Source organism: Caenorhabditis elegans, chromosome II, assembly GCF_000002985.6.
Source record: "Caenorhabditis elegans chromosome II".
Lineage (NCBI taxonomy): Eukaryota > Metazoa > Nematoda > Chromadorea > Rhabditida > Rhabditidae > Caenorhabditis > Caenorhabditis elegans.
Genome location: NC_003280.10, coordinates 13,590,588 through 13,609,886, shown reverse-complemented (window position 1 = coordinate 13,609,886; position 19,299 = coordinate 13,590,588). Strand labels below are relative to the sequence as shown.

Genomic DNA, 19,299 nt, shown 5'->3' with positions numbered 1-19,299 from the left:
CGCCGCCATCGCATAAACCACGTTGTTTCCCCCCGTCGGGAAAAGAGAAAAGAGACGGAGACACGTGGCATGGGAAGTATAAAAGGGCGGACAGGGGGACACTGGCAGACGACTATCAGTTGTGTGTTGACTGTCTGTGATTGTGCTTGCTCTTTTGTACGATGGCCGAGTACAAGTTCTATTATTTTAACGGACGAGGATTGGGAGATGTTTCTAGACAGGTTAGTGTGGTGGCCTAGAAAATTGAATTGGTGGCCGAGTTTTTTCTAAAACTCGGTAACGTAGCAAATCACGGCACGATCAGCACGAAAATGTTATTTTTACGATTTTTCGACATTTTCAACGTGGCCTAGAAATCAAGGAAACTCGGCCACTTGTCCAAAGTGAGTACGTTTTTTTTTGTTGAAAATCCGCAACCTAGGAAGTTTTTCGGCTAAAACCATGACATAGAATACTGCTGGCCGAATTTTAGCTTTTTCTAGGCCACTTTGCTTCCAGGCCACCACGTGGTGTCAGGCTGTCCTATTACGGTTTGATCTACAATAAATGTGGGAATAAATTTTTTTTGCCCAAAAAAATGTGACGTTAGCACGTTCTTAACCATTAAAAATGCGTCCAAATTCCCGCGATTCTCGTAGATCTGCGTAGATCAAACCGAAATGGGACACTATGACACCACTTGGGCCGCGTTTGCAACAGTACTCGGTCTCGACACGGCAATTTTTGATAAATGAAAAAAGGTGTGCGCCTTCAAAGAGTCGATTTGTTAAAATGTTAGTGTTTTTTCGCAAAACAATGTGAAAAATCGATGAAAATACTACCGCCTGTTTCCAGTTACAGTACTCTTTACAGGTGCACGCCTTTTCGCAATCCACGTGGTGTCAGAGTGTCTCATTTTGTCTTGATCTACGTAGATCTACAAAAAATGCGGGAAGTTGAGACGCAGAGTTCTCAACTGATTTTGCATGGTTAAGAACGTGCTGACGTCACATTTTTTCGGGCGAAAAATTCCCCCGTATTTTTTGTAGATCAAACCGTAATTAACACATTGGCGCAAAAATCGCAAAATTTCCAGCTCTTCGCCCTATCCGGCACCAAATACGAGGATATCCGCATTGAGCATGCAGACTGGCCAGCTCAAAAACCCAAAATGCCCTTTGGCCAAATGCCCGTGCTCGAGCTCAGTTCGGGACTCCAAATCCCACAATCCATGGCGATCGCCAGGTACCTCGCCAAAAAATTCGGCTATGCCGGAAAAACCGACGAGGAGGCAGCGCTCGCCGACGCCCTCATCGATCAGTTCAAGGATTTCTACGCGGAGATCAAGCCATACTATTACGCGAAAATCGGCGTTCTTCAGAATGACACCGAAGAGGAGAAGAAGAAGACGCTGATTCCAGCTAGAGACAAGTTCCTGACGATTATCGGGAAGTTCCTGAAGCTTAGCATCTCCGGATTCTTGTTCTCCGGCGGACTTACCTATGCTGATTTGATGATTTGTGATAATATGAGAACCCTAATCGCGTGGTGGCCGGAATACTTGAACGAGTACCCAGACATCAAGGCCTGGTACCAGAAAGTCGATGGAATCCCGGAGATTCGCAAGCATCTTGAATCGAGCCCGGATAAGGGATTCTAATCATTTTCTGAATATTCTGATTTTTTCGCTTTGGCCAATGGAGCAAATAAATTTGTGTGTACTTTTCCTTCCCATCAGACATAAATCGGAAAGACAAACATATTTTAAACTGTTCGAAAAGCATCAAAAACCACATTTCTTGTTAATTTTTTGTCGCACGCCGTCTTTCTGAAAAAATATGCTCAATATGATTTTTTCCGGCAAATCGGCAAATTACCGGAATTTAAATTTACGGCAAATCGGCAAATTGGTATCCGGCAAACGGCAAACCGGAAATATTATATTCCGACAATTTGCCAATTCACCGGAAACTTCAATTCCCGCACTGTGCCGGTTTGCTGAAAATAATCAATTTCGGAAATTTTCCTATTTGCCGGAAATATTCAATTCCGGCAATTTGCCGATTTGCCGGAAATTTTCAATTCCGGCAATTTGCCGATGTTCCGGAAATATTTACCGTATTTCTTCTATTAATATGGCTGCAATACTATTTTTCGATGGCCTTACCGCTTGCAATACTAATAGGGAGTGCAAGACTAATAGGGAGTGCAATATTAATTTTCAGAACATTTTTCTGACTTTGAGCTTACAATTTTTTGCTGAAAAACTAGTTTCTTATGTGAAAATTCAGAAAATTTGATTGTAATTGCAACAAAAAGGTACAATAACTTCAATTTCATAGAAATTTTACCAATAATTGTTGCAAAATAGGCAACAAATGTTGTTTAAATCTCAAAATTAGTGAGGTGGGTTTGTACCAAAAAAAAGTAGGCAAACCCTCATTAACTAATAGTCTCATTTACCAAATCACTCGTTTACGTAAGTGGCTCATTTACTTCGACGTCTATTTTACTAGCAATTTCACTTTCTCTCGTTTACTGAAAAAGAGTTCATTTACTTCAAGGTCTAATTTACTCATTTTTTACTCTCAGTCATTTACTAAGAAATAGTTCATTTACTTTGAACTCAGATTTACTAACTTGCTGACATTTTCTAATTTACTACTGTTATGGTATATTTTTACATTTATGCAGTTTCAACATATGATGTTTCTTAGAGATTTCATTTAAAAAATACCGTGCGATATCCTAAAATGAATTCGTTTTTTGAACATGGTAGTTCTACTGTACCAAAATTTTTTACTTAATATTGTTTTCAGAACAAACTAGAAAAACAACGACATTCGCACGTTTTTTTGGCAAACACTCTTTGACTACCTTCTCTTTGACTACCTTTTGCTCTTTGACTACCTTTCGGCTCTTTGACTACCTTTTGCTCTTTGACTACCTTTCGGCTCTTTGACTACCTTTTGCTCTTTGACTACCTTAGATCTTTGACTACCTTTCGGCTCTTTGACTACCTTTTGCTCATTGACTACCTTAGATCTTTGACTACCTTTCGGCTCTTTGACTACCTTTTGCTCATTGACTACCTTTGCTCATTGACTACCTTTATCTAATTTTTCAGAATTTTCAGTTTTTTTCGCTGAAAAATCAGAATTTTCAATAACATGTTACTTTTTGATGTCTAAGAAGGTCGTGCACTTTCTCATTTCCTGAAATTCCGGAAAAAATGGAGATGAGATCTGATGTATAAATGCTCTTTGACTACCTTCAAATGATCTTTGACTACCTCTATCTAATAAAATTTTCCGAAATTTTTTTTGAAAACTTTTCAAAATTTGATCAGAAAAATGCAATGTTTGTAGTTTTTTCTAGTTTGAATGTTCTGCACACGATTGCAGACGAAAACCTGAGGTTTAGTAGAACACCTAAGCTCAAAAAACGTACTCACTTCGGATGCTGATATCTCCGTGGAAAATTTTTTTATGATTTTATGATATATAAAGTGATCAACTACAAAGTTGTTTATCTTAATATAAAGTACAACTTTGTAGTTAATTGTTTTTTATCAAAAAACTTGTTGGTCGAGATAAAGTTGTGTAAAGTTCGGCACCTTCATGCTTGTATTTTCTTCTTCTTTTTCTGTTCATATCTCATCCAACCAATTTTTTGATAAAAAACGATTAACTGCAAAATTGTACTTTATATTAAGATAAACAACTTTGTTGTTGATCACTTTGTCATAAAAAATTATTACACGGAGTTATCAGCATCCGAAGTGAGTGCTTTTTTTGAATTTTGAGGTTCTACTATACCTCAGGTTTTAGTCTGAATTCGCGTTCAGAACATTTAAACTAGATAAACAACAAACATTGCATTTTTCTATAACATCTGATCAAATTTTGAAAAGTTTTCAAAAAAAGTTTTCAAAAAAAAATTTAGAAAATTTTTGTAAGGGGTACCCTTTGGATTTTTTTTCATAAATCGAAAAAAAAACATTGAAACCTAAAAAAACCAAATGTTTTTGACACTATCGCCAACAACATTTCAGTTGGACACATTTTATTGCAAAATCTCATTGCCAACTATCCTATGCTGACACCTTTGAAATATGCTTATGCTGACGTTTTGAATATGCTTATGCTGACGTTTTGAATATGCTTATGCTGACGTGCGCTTATACTGACAAGAGCTCTCACGAGAATTTCGTGATCCAAAAAACACATTGAAAGCTTATATCAGGACACCTGACGATGTAAAAGAAAACTGAACCTATCCAGATTCGAACCAGCAATGACTGTATCTGAAGACCGTGCGCTTAACCACTACACCAAAAGGGCGAGAGGTACGCGCGTTGACCTGTCTATATATATATTTTTTATCGTAAGTTTGATTTTAACATTGTTCTCTCTGGTGCTACTGGCACTGCTCCACCTTTATTTCTTTGAAGTCACACAGTAGTAAAAGAGCTATGTTGGTAAACGGTAGTAAAAGAGATTCCGTAGTAAAAGAGCCGATTGTAGTAAAAGATCTAGATGTGGAATTCGTAGTAAAAGAGATTCCGTAGTAAAAGAGATCTTGTAGTAAAAGAGATGCGCAGTAAAAGATCAAGTAGTAAAACAGTATTTGCCTGCAGCAAGTGCATCTTGTCCCACACGTTTTTTTTTAATTTTCCAATAATCCACATTAATTGTAATCAATGTTGCAATCTGAAAAGTGAAAATCAGCTAAATCAGAAAATAGGAAACAACTTACGTTTTGAGTTTAAATATTTAAAAATAAGTGAAAGAAGTGTACAGAGAAAACGCAAAGAAATTAAAATTTAATACGAACGCGCTGGAGCGCAGTTACATCGACCTTGAAAAGTGCCATTGTTTGGTGAGCCTGGATAATATCTGAAAAATACTGCATTTAAGATTTAAAAAATACTGCATTTAAGACAGCATTTAAGATTCGGTGAGCCTACCTCTGGGGCTTGTTTTAATACAACGTTCCCTTGAACATTCTCATACTTCGTAACAACATTTCTACCAGTTTCCGTTAATATATCGAGAAGGTGCATAGTTTTTGAATGCTTATTGAAGACTTTACACATGGATTTAATATACCATGTGCCCGCTTCTTCGTCTCGATAAGACGTAAACCCGTCCGTGGTGGAAAACGAGATGATGACGTCGGCGTTCAATGAAGTGAAGGTTCCCGGCTGAAATGCGAAAAATATTAAATCGATTTCTCCTTTAAACAAACCATTATACGTGACATCATTAAATTCCAAAATTTCGAGATTGGAGCACATTTGTCTTCCAAAGCTGGCAGTCCGTCAACGGGAACACCCATGTTCAATTTTCCCGAAAAAAGTTGGTTATTCGAAAAATAGAAAACCGAAAAACAAACCTCCGCGACATGCTGACACGGCAACCCATTTGGGCTTGAGAAGAAGATTTTGATGATACGCTAAATATGTGGATACCTCCATTACATTGACAGGCATGTCATCAATTCCAAAGACACTTCCAGCTCCATCACCATGACTTAATAGGAAGAGTATGATCGAATCGGTATGTGCCATCTCCGCGAATTCCTTGATAGCTTCAAGCATGCTCTGAAAACACAACCCTCAAATAGAGCTTAATAGTTTCACCTTACTTCAGCTTCAAGATTCCGTTTGCAAATTACTGTGTACTGAAGCTTTTGGAACAACTTGGTTAGATTTACTTCGTCTTGTTTCGTTCCGACTCTTCTCTCCATATTCTTGAAGTTCTCGTTACTTAATATGAGGACGGTCCCTCTCGGATTTGAATTCATCTCATAACAATACTTGTGTTTATGGTTCGATTTCTTGGCGTCCGTTCTCGGCATTCGACTCTGAGAGTCATACTCCTCCAGTGAATACGAGCAGTCTGAAAGCAGTTATTTCTTATTATAGATTCAAAAACTATAAATTAGTCGGGCTTGCTGATAGTACAGGAGGACCATAGGTTCTTATTTCCCGCCCATTGTGTAAACGGGTCTCTTGAGCATTAGTTTGAGCAAATGAGCTCCGCCCCTATGGTTAGCGTCGTTGGCTAGTGAAAGCACCTAGGCCCGCCCCTCTTTGTGTGTAGAGAATATTTCCCGTGGTTGACCACCCACATAGTTTCGTTGCGACAGCTCAAAGTTTAGAAAAATACCTTTTTGAGCCGCATCGTGATGGGACACTCGGACACCACGTGGGGTCTTAGCAGAAAACATGCATTTTTCCAAAGCTTTGAGCCATAATAATTTTTAAAAGAAATTTTCAGGACGTCTCATTACGAATTTGGTAGTTTAGGGCCATTTTGGATCTAAAAAAGCTACGACTCAAATTTCGCTGCACCACCTGTTAGCTGCTGATGCCTACATGCTTAAAAGTGAGTACTTTTTCTAATGTTTTTTCTATGGGCACTACAATTTTTGTCCTGAAATCCAAACCGCTTGCAGATGAGCTAGAAAAAGGAGATTTAGACGTTTTTATAAACAAGAGCTGTTTAGAATACATTAGTCTCACAATGCTGTCCTATATCTTGGTGAGCTTATTCTAAAAATAAATTAAAATGCCAAGCCTGAGCCGAGTTTTATGCACTAAAAAAGCCTGGTTTCATTTGTCCCAATCGTTTTCCTATTATTTTTCTTTCTAAAAGCCAATCACTTTTTGGAATTAATGACCTTCTGAATTCTAAGGAAACCCAATAGATGGAAATATGAGAATCGAAATTTAGTGAGAAAGTATCTTGCTTCGATATCTATGATTCTATTAAAAATTTCTTCTAGTTTTTTCGCAAAGTTATTGTTGACTTACCATGGCGGGTTTCAGCTGGGTCATCTAGTTTGGTGGGCTTATCAAGTATCGGTGGTTTCATACTTGAACCCAGACTCGATTGTACATCTAGAAATTCAACTGGAGATGGCTCTTGTATATTTGGATCCTTATTTTCAGTCTGAAATGAATACATATTGTGGTGAAACTACAGAGAAAATTCGGAATATCATGAGAGAACATCACTTTGATCTCGCTTCTCGTCTCCGGAGTCTTTTAAATCAATGTATCATAACATTGGCAGAGAGCGAGAAGTCAAAAGAGGAGAGAAGGAAACCGCAGAGACTTCAGAAGACTTTTAAACATTTTAGAGAGTACTTCGAGAAGTATTTACAGACCCAATACTTCAAAATCAAAAAGTGAATATGAAATGTGCAAACAAACCCTATGATAAGTAACAGGGGGTGTGGATATCCAATGATATGTGAATCCAGAACGATGAGTACCACTTAAGGTCAGAGAGTCGGAAGAGTATGAGATCAATCTTGAGTAGCAGTCTAGTGAAATTGTCGCTTTCGATGTGAACCTGAAAATACTTTAGTACATTTATACTCTTAAATAATACAACATAAATTTGATTAATGATTGTTTTTTAAAACAAATTGGCCATAAGTTTTGTGTTGCAAAATTAAAGTTCAAAATTGACAATTTTATTGGCACGTCGATTTCCAAAAAGTGAAGACCACTTTCTGCATTATGTTGCAATTAAAGTTGGAAACATTTCAAAAGTATTTCGAAAAATATTTGGCAAGTGAATCTGGTGACTCATCTTTGTTCTGAATCAGGGGTGTGCGGCAAATTTGCCGAACTTGCCGAATTTGCCGAGCACGGCAAATTTTGAGATTTGCCGCACACCCCTGTTCTGAATAATTCTTTTAAATACTAACCGGTTCCAGAAATCCACAGAGTCTATTCGAATTCCTGCACCATAGATCATTCTTATCATAGTTTCCTCGTCGAACTCGCATGTTTGAATTGCATTGGGAAGGAGTGGTTGGAACTTTTTCTTCACCGTTTCAATGCAGAGCTCAGATTTAATGCGTCGTTGGAAAACTGCATATATTTCCTTTTGGGAGAAAGGTTCTTTTCTTTTTTCTACTTGTTTTGTTTTGTCTTTAAGGAATTTCAGAAATCGTTCCATTTCAAAATCAATCAAAAATTCATCATTTTCTCCAAGAATTGGCTCTTCTGTATAGGAGCCACTTCTGCATATTTCGAATGTTGACTCGATTTCGATCTGGAAAAATAGAATATGATTTTTCAAAAGGCAAAACTTCATCTTTACAGCTACTTCACATCTATGTGGCCGTGAAAATGAAAAAACTCGGCCATCCACATTAAAATGTGTTCTACCAAAATCTTATTAAGATTATTTCGGCGAGTTTCACATAGATCTGTGATTAAAAAACCGATATAAACTTCTGACCGAGTTTCATTTCTTCTAGGCCAAGTAACTGTGGAGCATCATCGCGAAACTCACTAACCGTATTAAAATCTTCAGTAGATATTGTTGTTGATGAAGACATAGAAGAAGTCGTTTGAAAATTATTGAAATCTTCGACCAAATCATCGTCGAATTGTGATTTACAATTATCTTCTATCGTTTTCAGGACCTGGAAAAACAGAATAAGATTTTTCAAAAGGTAAAACTTTATCTTTATAGCTACTTCACATCTACGTGGCCGTGAAAATGAAAAAACTCGGCCATCCACATCAAAATGTGTTCTACCAAAATCTTATTAAGATTATTCCGGCGAGTTTCACATATATCTGTGCTTTAAAAAAAACGCGATATAAACTTCAGACCGAGTTTTATTTTTCAACACCAAGTAACTGTGGAGCATCATCGCAATACTCACTAACCATGTTTAAATCTCCAGTGGATTTTGATGCTGATAAAGAGATAGAAGAAATTTTTTGTGGTTATTGAAATCATTGACCATATCGTCGTCGAAATGTGATTTTGAATAATCATCTATACTTTTCAGGATCTGGAAAAACAAAATATGACTTTTCAAAAGACAAAACTCTATGTATCTTCACACAAAAACCGAAATCATCGCAAAACTAACTTACCATTTCTTTTTGAATTTTATCATCAGCCAATCTCACTTTCATCTCATCAGCCTCAGATCTCATCTCATCAATTTCATCAGCCAATATCACTAAACTTCGATCCAATTCTGCCTTTACATATTCTTCATCGTCACATAAGAATTCACTATCAAACGTCGACCAGTTGTCCATCTGATTCTCCAATCCCGTTAAACTCCGATCCATTTCCGCCTTTACATCGTCTTCATCGTCGTTCATCTTTCAAAATTTGCAGCGAACAAAACAGCAATTTTAAATACTAGAGAATAAATGATTTAATTTGTAAATTGAACTTCCATGAACTCAAATGTGTTTACACGTTTTTGGCAATATTTTGAAACTCCTTGCAGTTTTAATGATTTTAAAAATATAAAAATTCTCGATATTGGATTTCTTCAAATCAACGAAAAAAAACTTACCCTTCGTGATCAGATTCAGAGCTGTCATGAAGATTGAGATCAACTTCTTGAGTTTCATCAGCAAGTTTCGGAGTTTCAGCCTTGTGTTAACGGACATAAGCCGGTGCCACAGCTTATGGTTAAACATCATGCAAAAACACTTTGATTGTGTGCTAAAGCATTTATTGAGTCGTTGCTGTGCCAGACGACGAGAGCCTTACTTTCGTCCGGCGCCAGCAGGCAAGGTCTTTCTCGACTGAGGATGTTATTCTCTAGTCGGCTTATATACTCGTGAGGGCGTGACGCTCCCTGCTCAGAGACCGCGTGGGCTTGGCCTTCATTCCGAGATGAAAAACTTTTAGGGTGACAAGGTATTTTTGGGGACAAAGTATCCAAAGTGATATGGTATCCAGTCGACAAAGTGCCATTTGTCTCTGACCGGATCTTCGGTGACAAACTTTTTCAACTAGTTTTTTATATATATTTCTCGATCGATTTTTGTTTTTTTTTCACTGGAATAAGTTTTTAAATGCAATTTTCCATGGATTTCCGGCCTTGACTACTCACAATTGAATGTATGAACAATGATCTTTTGGGAAAATGCTGTAAAACGTCCAACTAACTTGGAATATCGTAAGATTCTTCCTTATAATCTGATCCTCAAGCTCCGAAGGATCACAGGGGGTACCTCCTGGTGATCTGATCCTTCAGCTTCAAAGGATCATAAGGGTACCTCCTGGTGATCTGATCCTTCAGCTCCGAAGGATCAGAAGGGTACCTCCTGGTGATCTGATCATTCAGCTCCGAAGGATAAGAAGAGTACCTCCTGGTAATCTGATCATTCAGCTCCGAAGGATAAGAAGGGTACCTCCTGGTGATCTGATCCTTCAGCTTCAAAGGATAAGAAGGGTACCTCCTGGTGATCTGATCATTCAGCTCCGAAGGATAAGAAGGGTACCTCCTGGTGATCTGATCATTCAGCTCCGAAGGATAAGAAGAGTACCTCCTGGTAATCTGATCATTCAGCTCCGAAGGATAAGAAGGGTACCTCCTGGTGATCTGATCCTTCAGCTTCAAAGGATAAGAAGGGTACCTCCTGGTGATCTGATCATTCAGCTCCGAAGGATAAGAAGAGTACCTCCTGGTAATCTGATCATTCAGCTCCGAAGGATAAGAAGGGTACCTCCTGGTGATCTGATCCTTCAGCTCCGAAGGATAAGAAGGGTACCTCCTGGTGATCTGATCCTTCAGCTTCAAAGGATAAGAAGGGTACCTCCTGGTGATCTGATCATTCAGCTCCGAAGGATAAGAAGAGTACCTCCTGGTAATCTGATCATTCAGCTCCGAAGGATAAGAAGGGTACCTCCTGGTGATCTGATCCTTCAGCTCCGAAGGATAAGAAGAGTACCTCCTGGTAATCTGATCATTCAGCTCCGAAGGATAAGAAGGGTACCTCCTGGTGATCTGATCCTTCAGCTCCGAAGGATCAGAAGGGTACCTCCTGGTGATCTGATCATTCAGCTCCGAAGGATAAGAAGAGTACCTCCTGGTAATCTGATCATTCAGCTCCGAAGGATAAGAAGGGTACCTCCTGGTGATCTGATCCTTCAGCTTCAAAGGATAAGAAGGGTACCTCCTGGTGATCTGATCATTCAGCTCCGAAGGATAAGAAGAGTACCTCCTGGTAATCTGATCATTCAGCTCCGAAGGATAAGAAGGGTACCTCCTGGTGATCTGATCCTTCAGCTCCGAAGGATCAGAAGGGTACCTCCTGGTGATCTGATCATTCAGCTCCGAAGGATAAGAAGAGTACCTCCTGGTAATCTGATCATTCAGCTCCGAAGGATAAGAAGGGTACCTCCTGGTGATCTGATCCTTCAGCTTCAAAGGATCATAAGCCGCACTTCACGCGGTTTTATTTATCTCAAACAAAAATTTTTTGGTAAAAAACTTTCAACTACAAACTTGTTCTTTACAACAATATCAACAACTTATCAGTTGATGACTTTTCTGTAAAAACTTTATCTACGGAAATATTTAATTCCGGCAATTTGCCGATTTGCCGGAAATAATCATTTACGGCAATTTGCCGATTTGCTGGAAATTTCAATTCCGGCAATTTGCCGATTTGCCGGAAATACTCAATTCCGGCAATTTGCCGAATTACCGGAAATACTCAATTCCGGCAATTTGCCGATGTTCCGGAAACATTTAATACCGGCAATTTGCCGATGTTCCGGAAACATTTAATTCCGGCAAATTACAGATTTGCCGCAAATATTCAATTCCGGCAAATTACAGATTTGCCGCAAATATTCAATTCCGGCAAATTACAGATTTGCCGGAAATCTTCAATTCCGACAGTTTGGCGTCCACCGCTGATGTAAAACACAAAAAGAATTAGCGTAAGTTGAACAAAATCGCGGATTCTTGTCAAAAACTGTTTAAATAACTAGTTCACAGTTGTCCAAGAGTAGTACAAGAAGGCTGGAAGTTTTCTTTCCGATTTTCTCTGAAAAAAAACTAATTTTTTTTCGATTTTTTGCAGTCAAATTTTTTGCAGTCTATTTAGAGAATCAAACGATCGTTGAGATCAAAAAATTTGCATATAAAAGGTAAAAGACGGGAAAAATTGAAATATCAAGTATTTACAGATCATTATAAAAATTAAAGCGGGGGAAAAATTAAATCGGGGGATTTTTCCTATACAGACGTCCCGGCATTTTCAGTTTCCGGCTGGAGAGGCCCGGCTGCTGCCGCTGCCTTCTTGCTCGCCGCACCAGATTTCTTCGACTTCTTCCGATTCTCCTTGCCAGCAGCAGTAGCAGTAGTTCTTCCAGCCAAGACCAGTGGCGATCCGTTCACCGAGAAGGCGATTTCCTCGTCAACGTGTGGAGCACGGAATGGCTTTTCCGGTTGAAGTGTTGGCAGTGGGAGCACTTGTCCAGCTGGCGTTATGATCTCGTTGCGGCGGTGCTCGTCGGCCGCCGTGTTCCTGCCGCTGAAAAAAAATTAATTTATTTATTGAGAAATCGATTTTTTTTTTGTTGAAAACTTACGAGTTCTGGCCAGATGGAGCAATCGGAATGCTCGTCTCATGCGCCGCATCGTCGTCGATTTCAGGCTCCTGCTTGACCTGCACCGTGTTCCGGCCGCTGGAAAATTTATTGATAAAAGTAAATGGCGGAAATTTGGATTTTTTTGAAAACTTACGAGTTCTGGCCAATCGGAATGCTCGTCTTTTGCGCCGCCGCCGCGTCGTCGATTTCCATGTCAGGCTCGGAAGGAAGCTCCTGCTTAACCGCCACCGCCGCTTCTCCTTCCTCCTCCTCCTCGCCGGATTCAATGTAGAAATCATCCGGTGGCGATGCCAGAAACTCCATGATCGGCATATCCCTGTATTTTGGCTTGATTGTGGCGATGATCCGGTCGGATTCAGCCTTTGCTGTCTGAAGGGCGACCTCCCGCAGCTTCTTCTTATACTCCTCGAGTAAGTCCTTGACTGGAAAATAAATTATTTAAATATAATAAATTACTGGAGATCTTCAAGCTTACCACGCGTCTCGAGAGTATCCGCCATCGCAACCACAGCCGGGTCCTTCTTGATCTTGCGTGGTGGCATTCTGAAGAAAATAATGAGAAATAATCGGAGAAAATCGAATTTTTGAGGGAAATTAACGTGAAAATTAACTTTTTTAAGGTAAAAATCACAAAAGAAATCGAAAAATGCGTGGAAAATGAGAAAAATGGCGGAAAAAATTATAAAATTAATCGAAAAATTTTCGCGCTCGCATTCGGTGTTTGCGGACTGCGTACCGTACCCCACGCGCAAAAGAAGGAAACAGGTCTGGAATAAAGATTTATAAAGACAAACTTATGAAAACATGATTTGAAATATATTTTTTACCGTTTTTCCATTTGCATACACTTGATACCAACTAGAACAATTAATTTTCACTGAAGAAAATTTCGTAGCAAGAAATTTCGCAATTTTGCCTTTTTTGCTGCAATTATTGATAATATTTCAGCTTAAAATGTATTCTGAAAGCGTCCCATGCATATTCAAATATTTATCATTTGACAAGAAGTGGGTTTTATTTTAGAATCCATTTGAAAACACGATTACAGAAGCCATCTTGCAAATTTCAACTCGATATTTCGCAAGCTTGAAAAAAAGCTTCCCTATCACTTTAATTGTATAAAAATCGATACAACAAGGGAGGACTGGCACTTTTCGATTGATAAAAAATATAATTTCAATATTCAAACTGCTCAGCTTGGCGCCAACGTTTTATTCGGTGGAGTTCAACAATTCGGAATTTTAATTGCAAGTCCTGAAGATTCACAGACTGAAACCTTTCGGAAATTGGTGGATTTCTATTTAAATCGACCAGGAACAAGTATTCATACACTGCAAATTCTGGTAATTCTTACGCGATTATGTGTGCGCCTTTAAAGAGTACTGTAATTACAAATTTTTGTGTTATCTAGTTTTTTCTATAATTTGTTGGAAATTTGGGGTTTTTAATTATTTTCTTCTAGTTTTCACAGATTTCTGGCTTCCCTCATAAATTGAAATGGAAGAGTTTAGGCCGAACTAGTCCATTTTGGCTCGGCCATATCTGGGGTAGATTTAAGGTGCGTTGCGTGTCGCGTCGCGGCTCGGTTTTAGTTGTAAAACGAAATGTACGTGTCCGTGTGGAGTACACGACTTTCCCACGCGTTGTCCAGCGGGAGATTATCAATGGAGCGCGAAAAATTCAATGAGCAAGGCCAGGATCCCGCGTGAGCAACGAAAGTTTTCAATTACAGTGCTCTTTAAAGGCGCACACCTTTTATCAATTAACGAAATTTTGTCGTGACGAGACCGTCGTGCGTTTGCAGAATCATCCATATGGTCTCGAGGCGTGCTGCCAATTGAATATTCGACACATTTTTGTAAGAATGCGGATTGAATCCCTGAGATATGACTACACGACCTGGTTTGATTGCCTCCGAGCTCGCCCGTTCGAGACGGCGGAGGTGGATTTTGTTGGAATGGATTACTTGATTCTGGCGGAGCCTGTGGTAGAGTCTGAAATTTGAAAATTCACAGAAATTTGTTGTTTCCTTCCAGATATATTCAGCCAAGAAGCTGTGTATAAAATCATCACGTGCAATTCCGATTCGCGCGATTTCAAATCTCCAATCTCCTTGGATATTCTTAGATTATAATATGACCTCCCCGAAAGTTGTAAATCTCTGCGAAAACTGGATTCAGGACAAAAAACCGATGGGCACCACCTTGACACTTTTCGTGTTCCGTGAGAAGTTTGAGCTGGTTAATCAGGCGATTGATAATAGGTTTGAAGCAAGTTCAGTGCAAAGGAGTGTGGAAGATAGGTAAGAGGTAGTAGTTATTTGAATTTATTTGAAAAAGAAAGTTTCAGGGAACAAGTGATTGTCACCAGTAAAGATACCAATGTGAAAATCTTCAAGAACAGTCAAAAGCAGCTGATAATCCAAGTTGTTGAATAATCTGTATTATTAAGTTTTCAGCTGGAATTGTTAAGTAATAAACTAGTACTGCATCGAGGGTGTGTTAGGAATTTCATAGTGCACCAGCTAACTAGGGAACCGTCAGAAGGTTCCCATCGGACTTGCATATGAGACCTATGCGATTCGATAGTGCATGTATTAAAACGGCTACTCGTGAAATTTTGGCGGCAAAACTCCAGAACCAAGCTCACGGCGGGCTTTCAAAGATCCTGAAAATATCACTGTAAGGAAGAACTTTAATGATCTAACGAAGCAGTTTTCCATATTCACTTTGGTAGCTCATATCTCCGCGGATAAATTTTTTACAGAAAAATCATCAACTGATAAGTTGTTGATATTGTCCTAAAAAACAAGTTTGTAGTTGAAAGTTTTTTACCAAAAAATTTGTATTTGAGAGAAAAGCATTAGAAACGGAATAGCAGCATACAAATAACAACAGCAGTTGCCGCACTTCACGCGGTTTTATTTATCTCAAACAAAAATTTTTTGGTAAAAAACTTTCAACTACAAACTTGTTCTTTACAACAATATCAACAACTTATCAGTTGATGACTTTTCTGTAAAAAATTTTTCTACGGAGATATGAGCTACCAAAGTGAAATTGGAAAATTGGCCCTTCAATGCTTCGTTACAGTGATATTTTCAGGATCTTTGAGAGCCCGCCGTGAGCTTGGTTCTGGAGTTTTGCCGCTAAAATTTCACGAGTAACCGTTTTAATACATGCACTATCGAATCGCATAGGTCTCATATGCAAGTCCGATGGGCACCTTCTGACGGTTCCCTAGTAAGTACTAGGAGTGACATGGTGCATCGGTGATTCACTTCCAATTTCTGATTTGTTAAAGGTCTCCTGAATCACGAGGTACTTTTCCTCGTGACTAATTTTTCGAGAATTGTGTTTTTTGTTTGTTTTGGATTTTTTCCAATTTTCAGAGGTGATTCACGTGATTTTTTCACACCATAAGACAGAAAAAACACAAATCTTGATGTAAACGCGCTCCATTGAGAAACACCCGTTGACGCGAGCTCCCAAATTACGTCTGTAATTTCTTGGGATAAAAACTTATAAACTTCCGGTTATACTATGAAATCACCACATTTTCCCCTAGTCTCCAGAATCCGTGATGACCAGAAATTCGTCAAACTATCGGGAAAACAAGTGATAAAGTGAGAGATAAGAGGTAAATAAGAGAGTGCAGAGAAATCAGGGGGCGGCTGATTTGATACCACATTTTAACTGGTCTTTTCATTTCATTACCTCCTTCTATTGCCAAATTTAATTTTTTGTTCATTTTTTTCTCAAAACATGCGATCGATATTTTCTGTTCTTCTACTAGCGGCTGTGGTTCAGACGCAGTTTGTAAGTGGAGAAAATTATTTAAATTGTCCAGGAGGCGCAGACAAAGAGAGTGCTCTTTCTGTCTGATAGTTTTTGGCGCGCTTTCTTCAAACCTTTGTAACTTTGCGGAGAAGAAAGGTAGAAAAAAGTTGTCAACCAACAAAATATAGGAAATTTTACGTAGTATACTTTTTCATTAAAAAACTTTAAGAAATGTTTAGTTTCCGTAAAGTAACGGGCGTTTCGGAGAGAGTGGAAAAAAATTCCAAAAAAAAATGTGAAAAAGCCCAGGAGCTGACAACTGCGTCGACGACACGGCGTCCTTCGTGGATTCGGTCAAAAGTGACAAGGGTTCAGGAGTGGGCCGGGCTTCGGCGGCGGGGGTCCACAACTACAGTATCCCCTAGATTAGTTAGTAGAAATCTTGGATTGATTGATAGAGGTAGATCAAAATTCAAAGCCCCTGTGATACCAATAGTCATCCCAATACCTCATAGTCCAGGCTTTATTGGCCGTGTAAAGGCCAAACTAGGCTTTGCACCGCCTGATAGCACGACAAGCCCGATGCACCATGACACAGAGCCCACTACACTACCTCCTGAGCCCGCCGGCTTCTTCTCCCGACCCTTTACAAAGCTAAAATCCATGCTGAACATTGGCTCAGAGGACCCTGCCAAGCCGAATTTGGTTGTAAAATATGGAAAAAAGGCAGTGGAAAAGCTGGCGCCCAAAGTTTTGGAGAAAATAAAAAAGGTCTCAGAATTGCTTAAACTTTAAGCCTTAAAGTCCACTCAATTAGAGCAGAAATTTCCAGAGGTAATATTTGAAAGCGTCAATTTTCAGAACTTCCACGGCATGCGGAGTTTCTTCTCCACCGACGAGGAATTCCCAACTCAACTTCAAAACTTTGAAGGTCGCACCGAAACCGAAATTCGGACTTTGAAGGAAAAAGTGGCGAGATTGGAGAAATTAATCGACGGTTTGCAAAGTGTGCTAATGAAAGAGTGGAATACAACGGAGAGTGGGTCAAAGTACCGGCTATTTGAGGAGAGGAAAAGTTGGGATAATGCAGAGAGACACTGTCAAGGGTTTGGAGCTCATTTGGCTATAATCGACAATGAAGCGAAGAATGGATTTGTGACAAGTAGGTTTTAACGGAGACAGTTTGCGGGTTTCAGTCCTACTTAATTTTTCGTAAACTACAGTAATCCTACAGTACTCCTACAGTACTCCTACAGTACCTCTACAGTACCACTACAGTACCCGATCATATCCCCCACTGACCCTGAACCGATATCTCTTCAAAAGACAAAAACTCAATTTTTCCTAAAATACAGTAATTCTACAGTATCCTACAGTACCTCTACAATACCACTACAGTACCCCGACAATATCCCCCACTTATCATGAACCGATATCCCTTCAAAAGACAAAAACTCAATTTTTCCTAAACTACAGTAATCCTACAGTACTCCTACAGTACCTCTACAGTTCCACTACAGTACCCCGACCATATCCCCCCCCCCCCACTGACCCTGAACCGATATCCCTTCAAAAAACAAAAAGTCAATTTTTCTTAAACTACAGTAATCCTACAGTACTCCTACAGTACCTCTACAATACCACTACAGTACCCCGACAATATCCCCCACTTACCATGAACCGATATCCCTTCAAAAGACAAAAACTCAATTTTTCCTAAACTACAGTAATTCTACAGTTTCCTACAGTACACCGATATCCCTTCAAAAAACAAAAAGTCAATTTTTCCTAAACTACAGTAATCCTACAGTACTCCTACAGTACCTCTACAATACCACTACAGTACCCCGACAATATCCCCCATTTACCATGAACCGATATCCCTTCAAAAGACAAAACTCAATTTTTCCTAAACTACAGTAATTCTACAGTACTCCTACAGTACCTCTACAGTACTACTACAGTACCCCAACCATATCCCCCACTGACCCTGAACCGATATCTCTTCAAAAGACAAAAACTCAATTTTTCCTAAACTACAGTAATCCTACAGTACTCCTATAGTATCTATACATTACTACTACAGTACTCCGACCATATCCCCCACTGACCCTCAACCGATATCTCTTCAAAAGACAAAAACTAAATTTTTCCTAAACTACAGTAATCCTACAGTACTCCTATAGTATATATACATTACTACTACAGTACTCCGACCATATCCCCCCACTGACCCTCAACCGATACCCCTTCAAAAGTCAACAACTCAATTTTTCCTAAACTACAGTAATCCTACAGTACTCATACAGCACCTCTACAGTACCATTACAGTACCCCAGCCACATCCCCCACTGCCCTTCAACCGATATCTCTTCAAACGACGAAAACTCAATTTTCCTAAACTACAGTAATCCTACAGTACTCATGCAGCACCTCTACAGTACCATTACAGTACCCCAGCCACATCCCCCACTGCCCTTCAACCGATATCTCTTCAAACGACGAAAACTCAATTTTCCTAAAATACAGTAATTCTACAGTATCCTACAGTGCCTCTACAATACCACTACAGTACCCCGACAATATCCCCCACTAACCCTGAACCGATATCCCTTCATAAGCCAAGAACTCAATTTTTCTTAAACTACAGTAATCCTACAGTACTGCTAGAGCTTAGGCTTCAAGTCTCATGTTACCCATACTGAAAACGAAAAAACATCTCCAGCCAGGTTCACCAGTCAAAAGAAGCAAACTTTTACAATTCTGTTCTAGCCAGTTCCAATAATTTTCCCAAAATTTCAGACCTCATCAACTCCAGCGAAACCTCTGATTTTGCCTGGATCGGCATGAAAACCAAGACCACCACACAAACCTCCACCCCATTCACGAACTTTGATTCCGAGTCCCCTATTGATGGCTGCGCTGTGATGGATGCGAAGGGTGTCTGGTCGATTCGTTCCTGCATTCAACTTCGTCCATTTGTCTGTCAAATTATCAAGAATGATGTTAAAATCTGAAATAATTCTACGAGAAATTGTGAATTGAATTATGAAGTGTAAATAAATATATGTTATGACTAAGGGTAATTTGATACATCGATAACAAAATGATCGCCATTTGTTTATCGAGAA

General features: G+C 39.3%; 5 protein-coding genes across 8 annotated transcripts; 3 read left to right on the top strand and 2 right to left on the bottom strand.

Moving 5' to 3' along the window:
* Positions 1–62: 62 nt before the first annotated feature.
* Positions 63–1,733, top strand: gst-20 (glutathione transferase). The gene is made up of 2 exons (NM_064457.4): positions 63–221; positions 1,076–1,733. The coding sequence occupies exons 1-2, from the start codon at positions 162–164 to the stop codon at positions 1,637–1,639; spliced, it is 624 nt and encodes a 207-aa protein (NP_496858.1). The 5' UTR covers positions 63–161; the 3' UTR covers positions 1,640–1,733.
* A 3,096-nt stretch (positions 1,734–4,829) lies between these two features.
* On the bottom strand, positions 4,830–8,683 carry csp-1 (Caspase A subunit p16; the record flags this gene model as incomplete). Of its 3 annotated transcripts, NM_001027281.1 has the most annotated exons (10): positions 4,830–4,877; positions 4,949–5,185; positions 5,230–5,331; positions 5,378–5,584; positions 5,629–5,882; positions 6,800–6,938; positions 7,202–7,343; positions 7,705–8,054; positions 8,302–8,430; positions 8,681–8,683. In NM_001027281.1, the coding sequence occupies 10 exons, from the start codon at positions 8,681–8,683 to the stop codon at positions 4,830–4,832; spliced, it is 1,611 nt and encodes a 536-aa protein (NP_001022452.1). The 3 variants fall into 3 exon arrangements, with proteins under 3 accessions (NP_001022452.1, NP_001022453.1, NP_001022454.1); NM_001027282.1 differs by lacking the exons at positions 6,800–6,938; positions 7,202–7,343; positions 7,705–8,054; positions 8,302–8,430; positions 8,681–8,683 and having other exon boundaries at positions 5,629–5,841; NM_001027283.1 differs by lacking the exons at positions 4,830–4,877; positions 4,949–5,185; positions 6,800–6,938; ... (2 more) ...; positions 8,302–8,430; positions 8,681–8,683 and having other exon boundaries at positions 5,303–5,332; positions 5,629–5,841.
* Positions 8,684–11,939: 3,256 nt separating this feature from the next.
* csc-1 (Chromosome segregation and cytokinesis defective protein 1) lies at positions 11,940–12,932 on the bottom strand. The gene is made up of 4 exons (NM_064455.7): positions 12,865–12,932; positions 12,523–12,811; positions 12,369–12,464; positions 11,940–12,310 (listed from the first exon to the last, which is right to left on the bottom strand). Exons 1-4 carry the CDS (start codon positions 12,929–12,931, stop codon positions 12,013–12,015), a joined length of 750 nt encoding a protein of 249 aa, NP_496856.1. The 5' UTR covers position 12,932; the 3' UTR covers positions 11,940–12,012.
* A 399-nt stretch (positions 12,933–13,331) lies between these two features.
* On the top strand, positions 13,332–14,884 carry fbxc-23 (FTH domain-containing protein). Its single transcript, NM_064454.3, has 5 exons — positions 13,332–13,396; positions 13,438–13,732; positions 14,194–14,376; positions 14,426–14,691; positions 14,739–14,884. The coding sequence occupies exons 1-5, from the start codon at positions 13,344–13,346 to the stop codon at positions 14,824–14,826; spliced, it is 885 nt and encodes a 294-aa protein (NP_496855.2). The 5' UTR covers positions 13,332–13,343; the 3' UTR covers positions 14,827–14,884.
* A 1,228-nt stretch (positions 14,885–16,112) lies between these two features.
* On the top strand, positions 16,113–19,246 carry clec-146 (C-type lectin domain-containing protein; the record flags this gene model as incomplete). Of its 2 annotated transcripts, NM_001267472.3 has the most annotated exons (3): positions 16,113–16,207; positions 17,030–17,330; positions 18,971–19,246. In NM_001267472.3, 3 exons carry the CDS (start codon positions 16,154–16,156, stop codon positions 19,183–19,185), a joined length of 570 nt encoding a protein of 189 aa, NP_001254401.1. The 2 variants fall into 2 exon arrangements, with proteins under 2 accessions (NP_001254401.1, NP_001254402.1); NM_001267473.3 differs by lacking the exon at positions 16,113–16,207 and having other exon boundaries at positions 17,042–17,330; positions 18,971–19,185.
* Between the last annotated feature and the right edge of the window lie 53 nt (positions 19,247–19,299).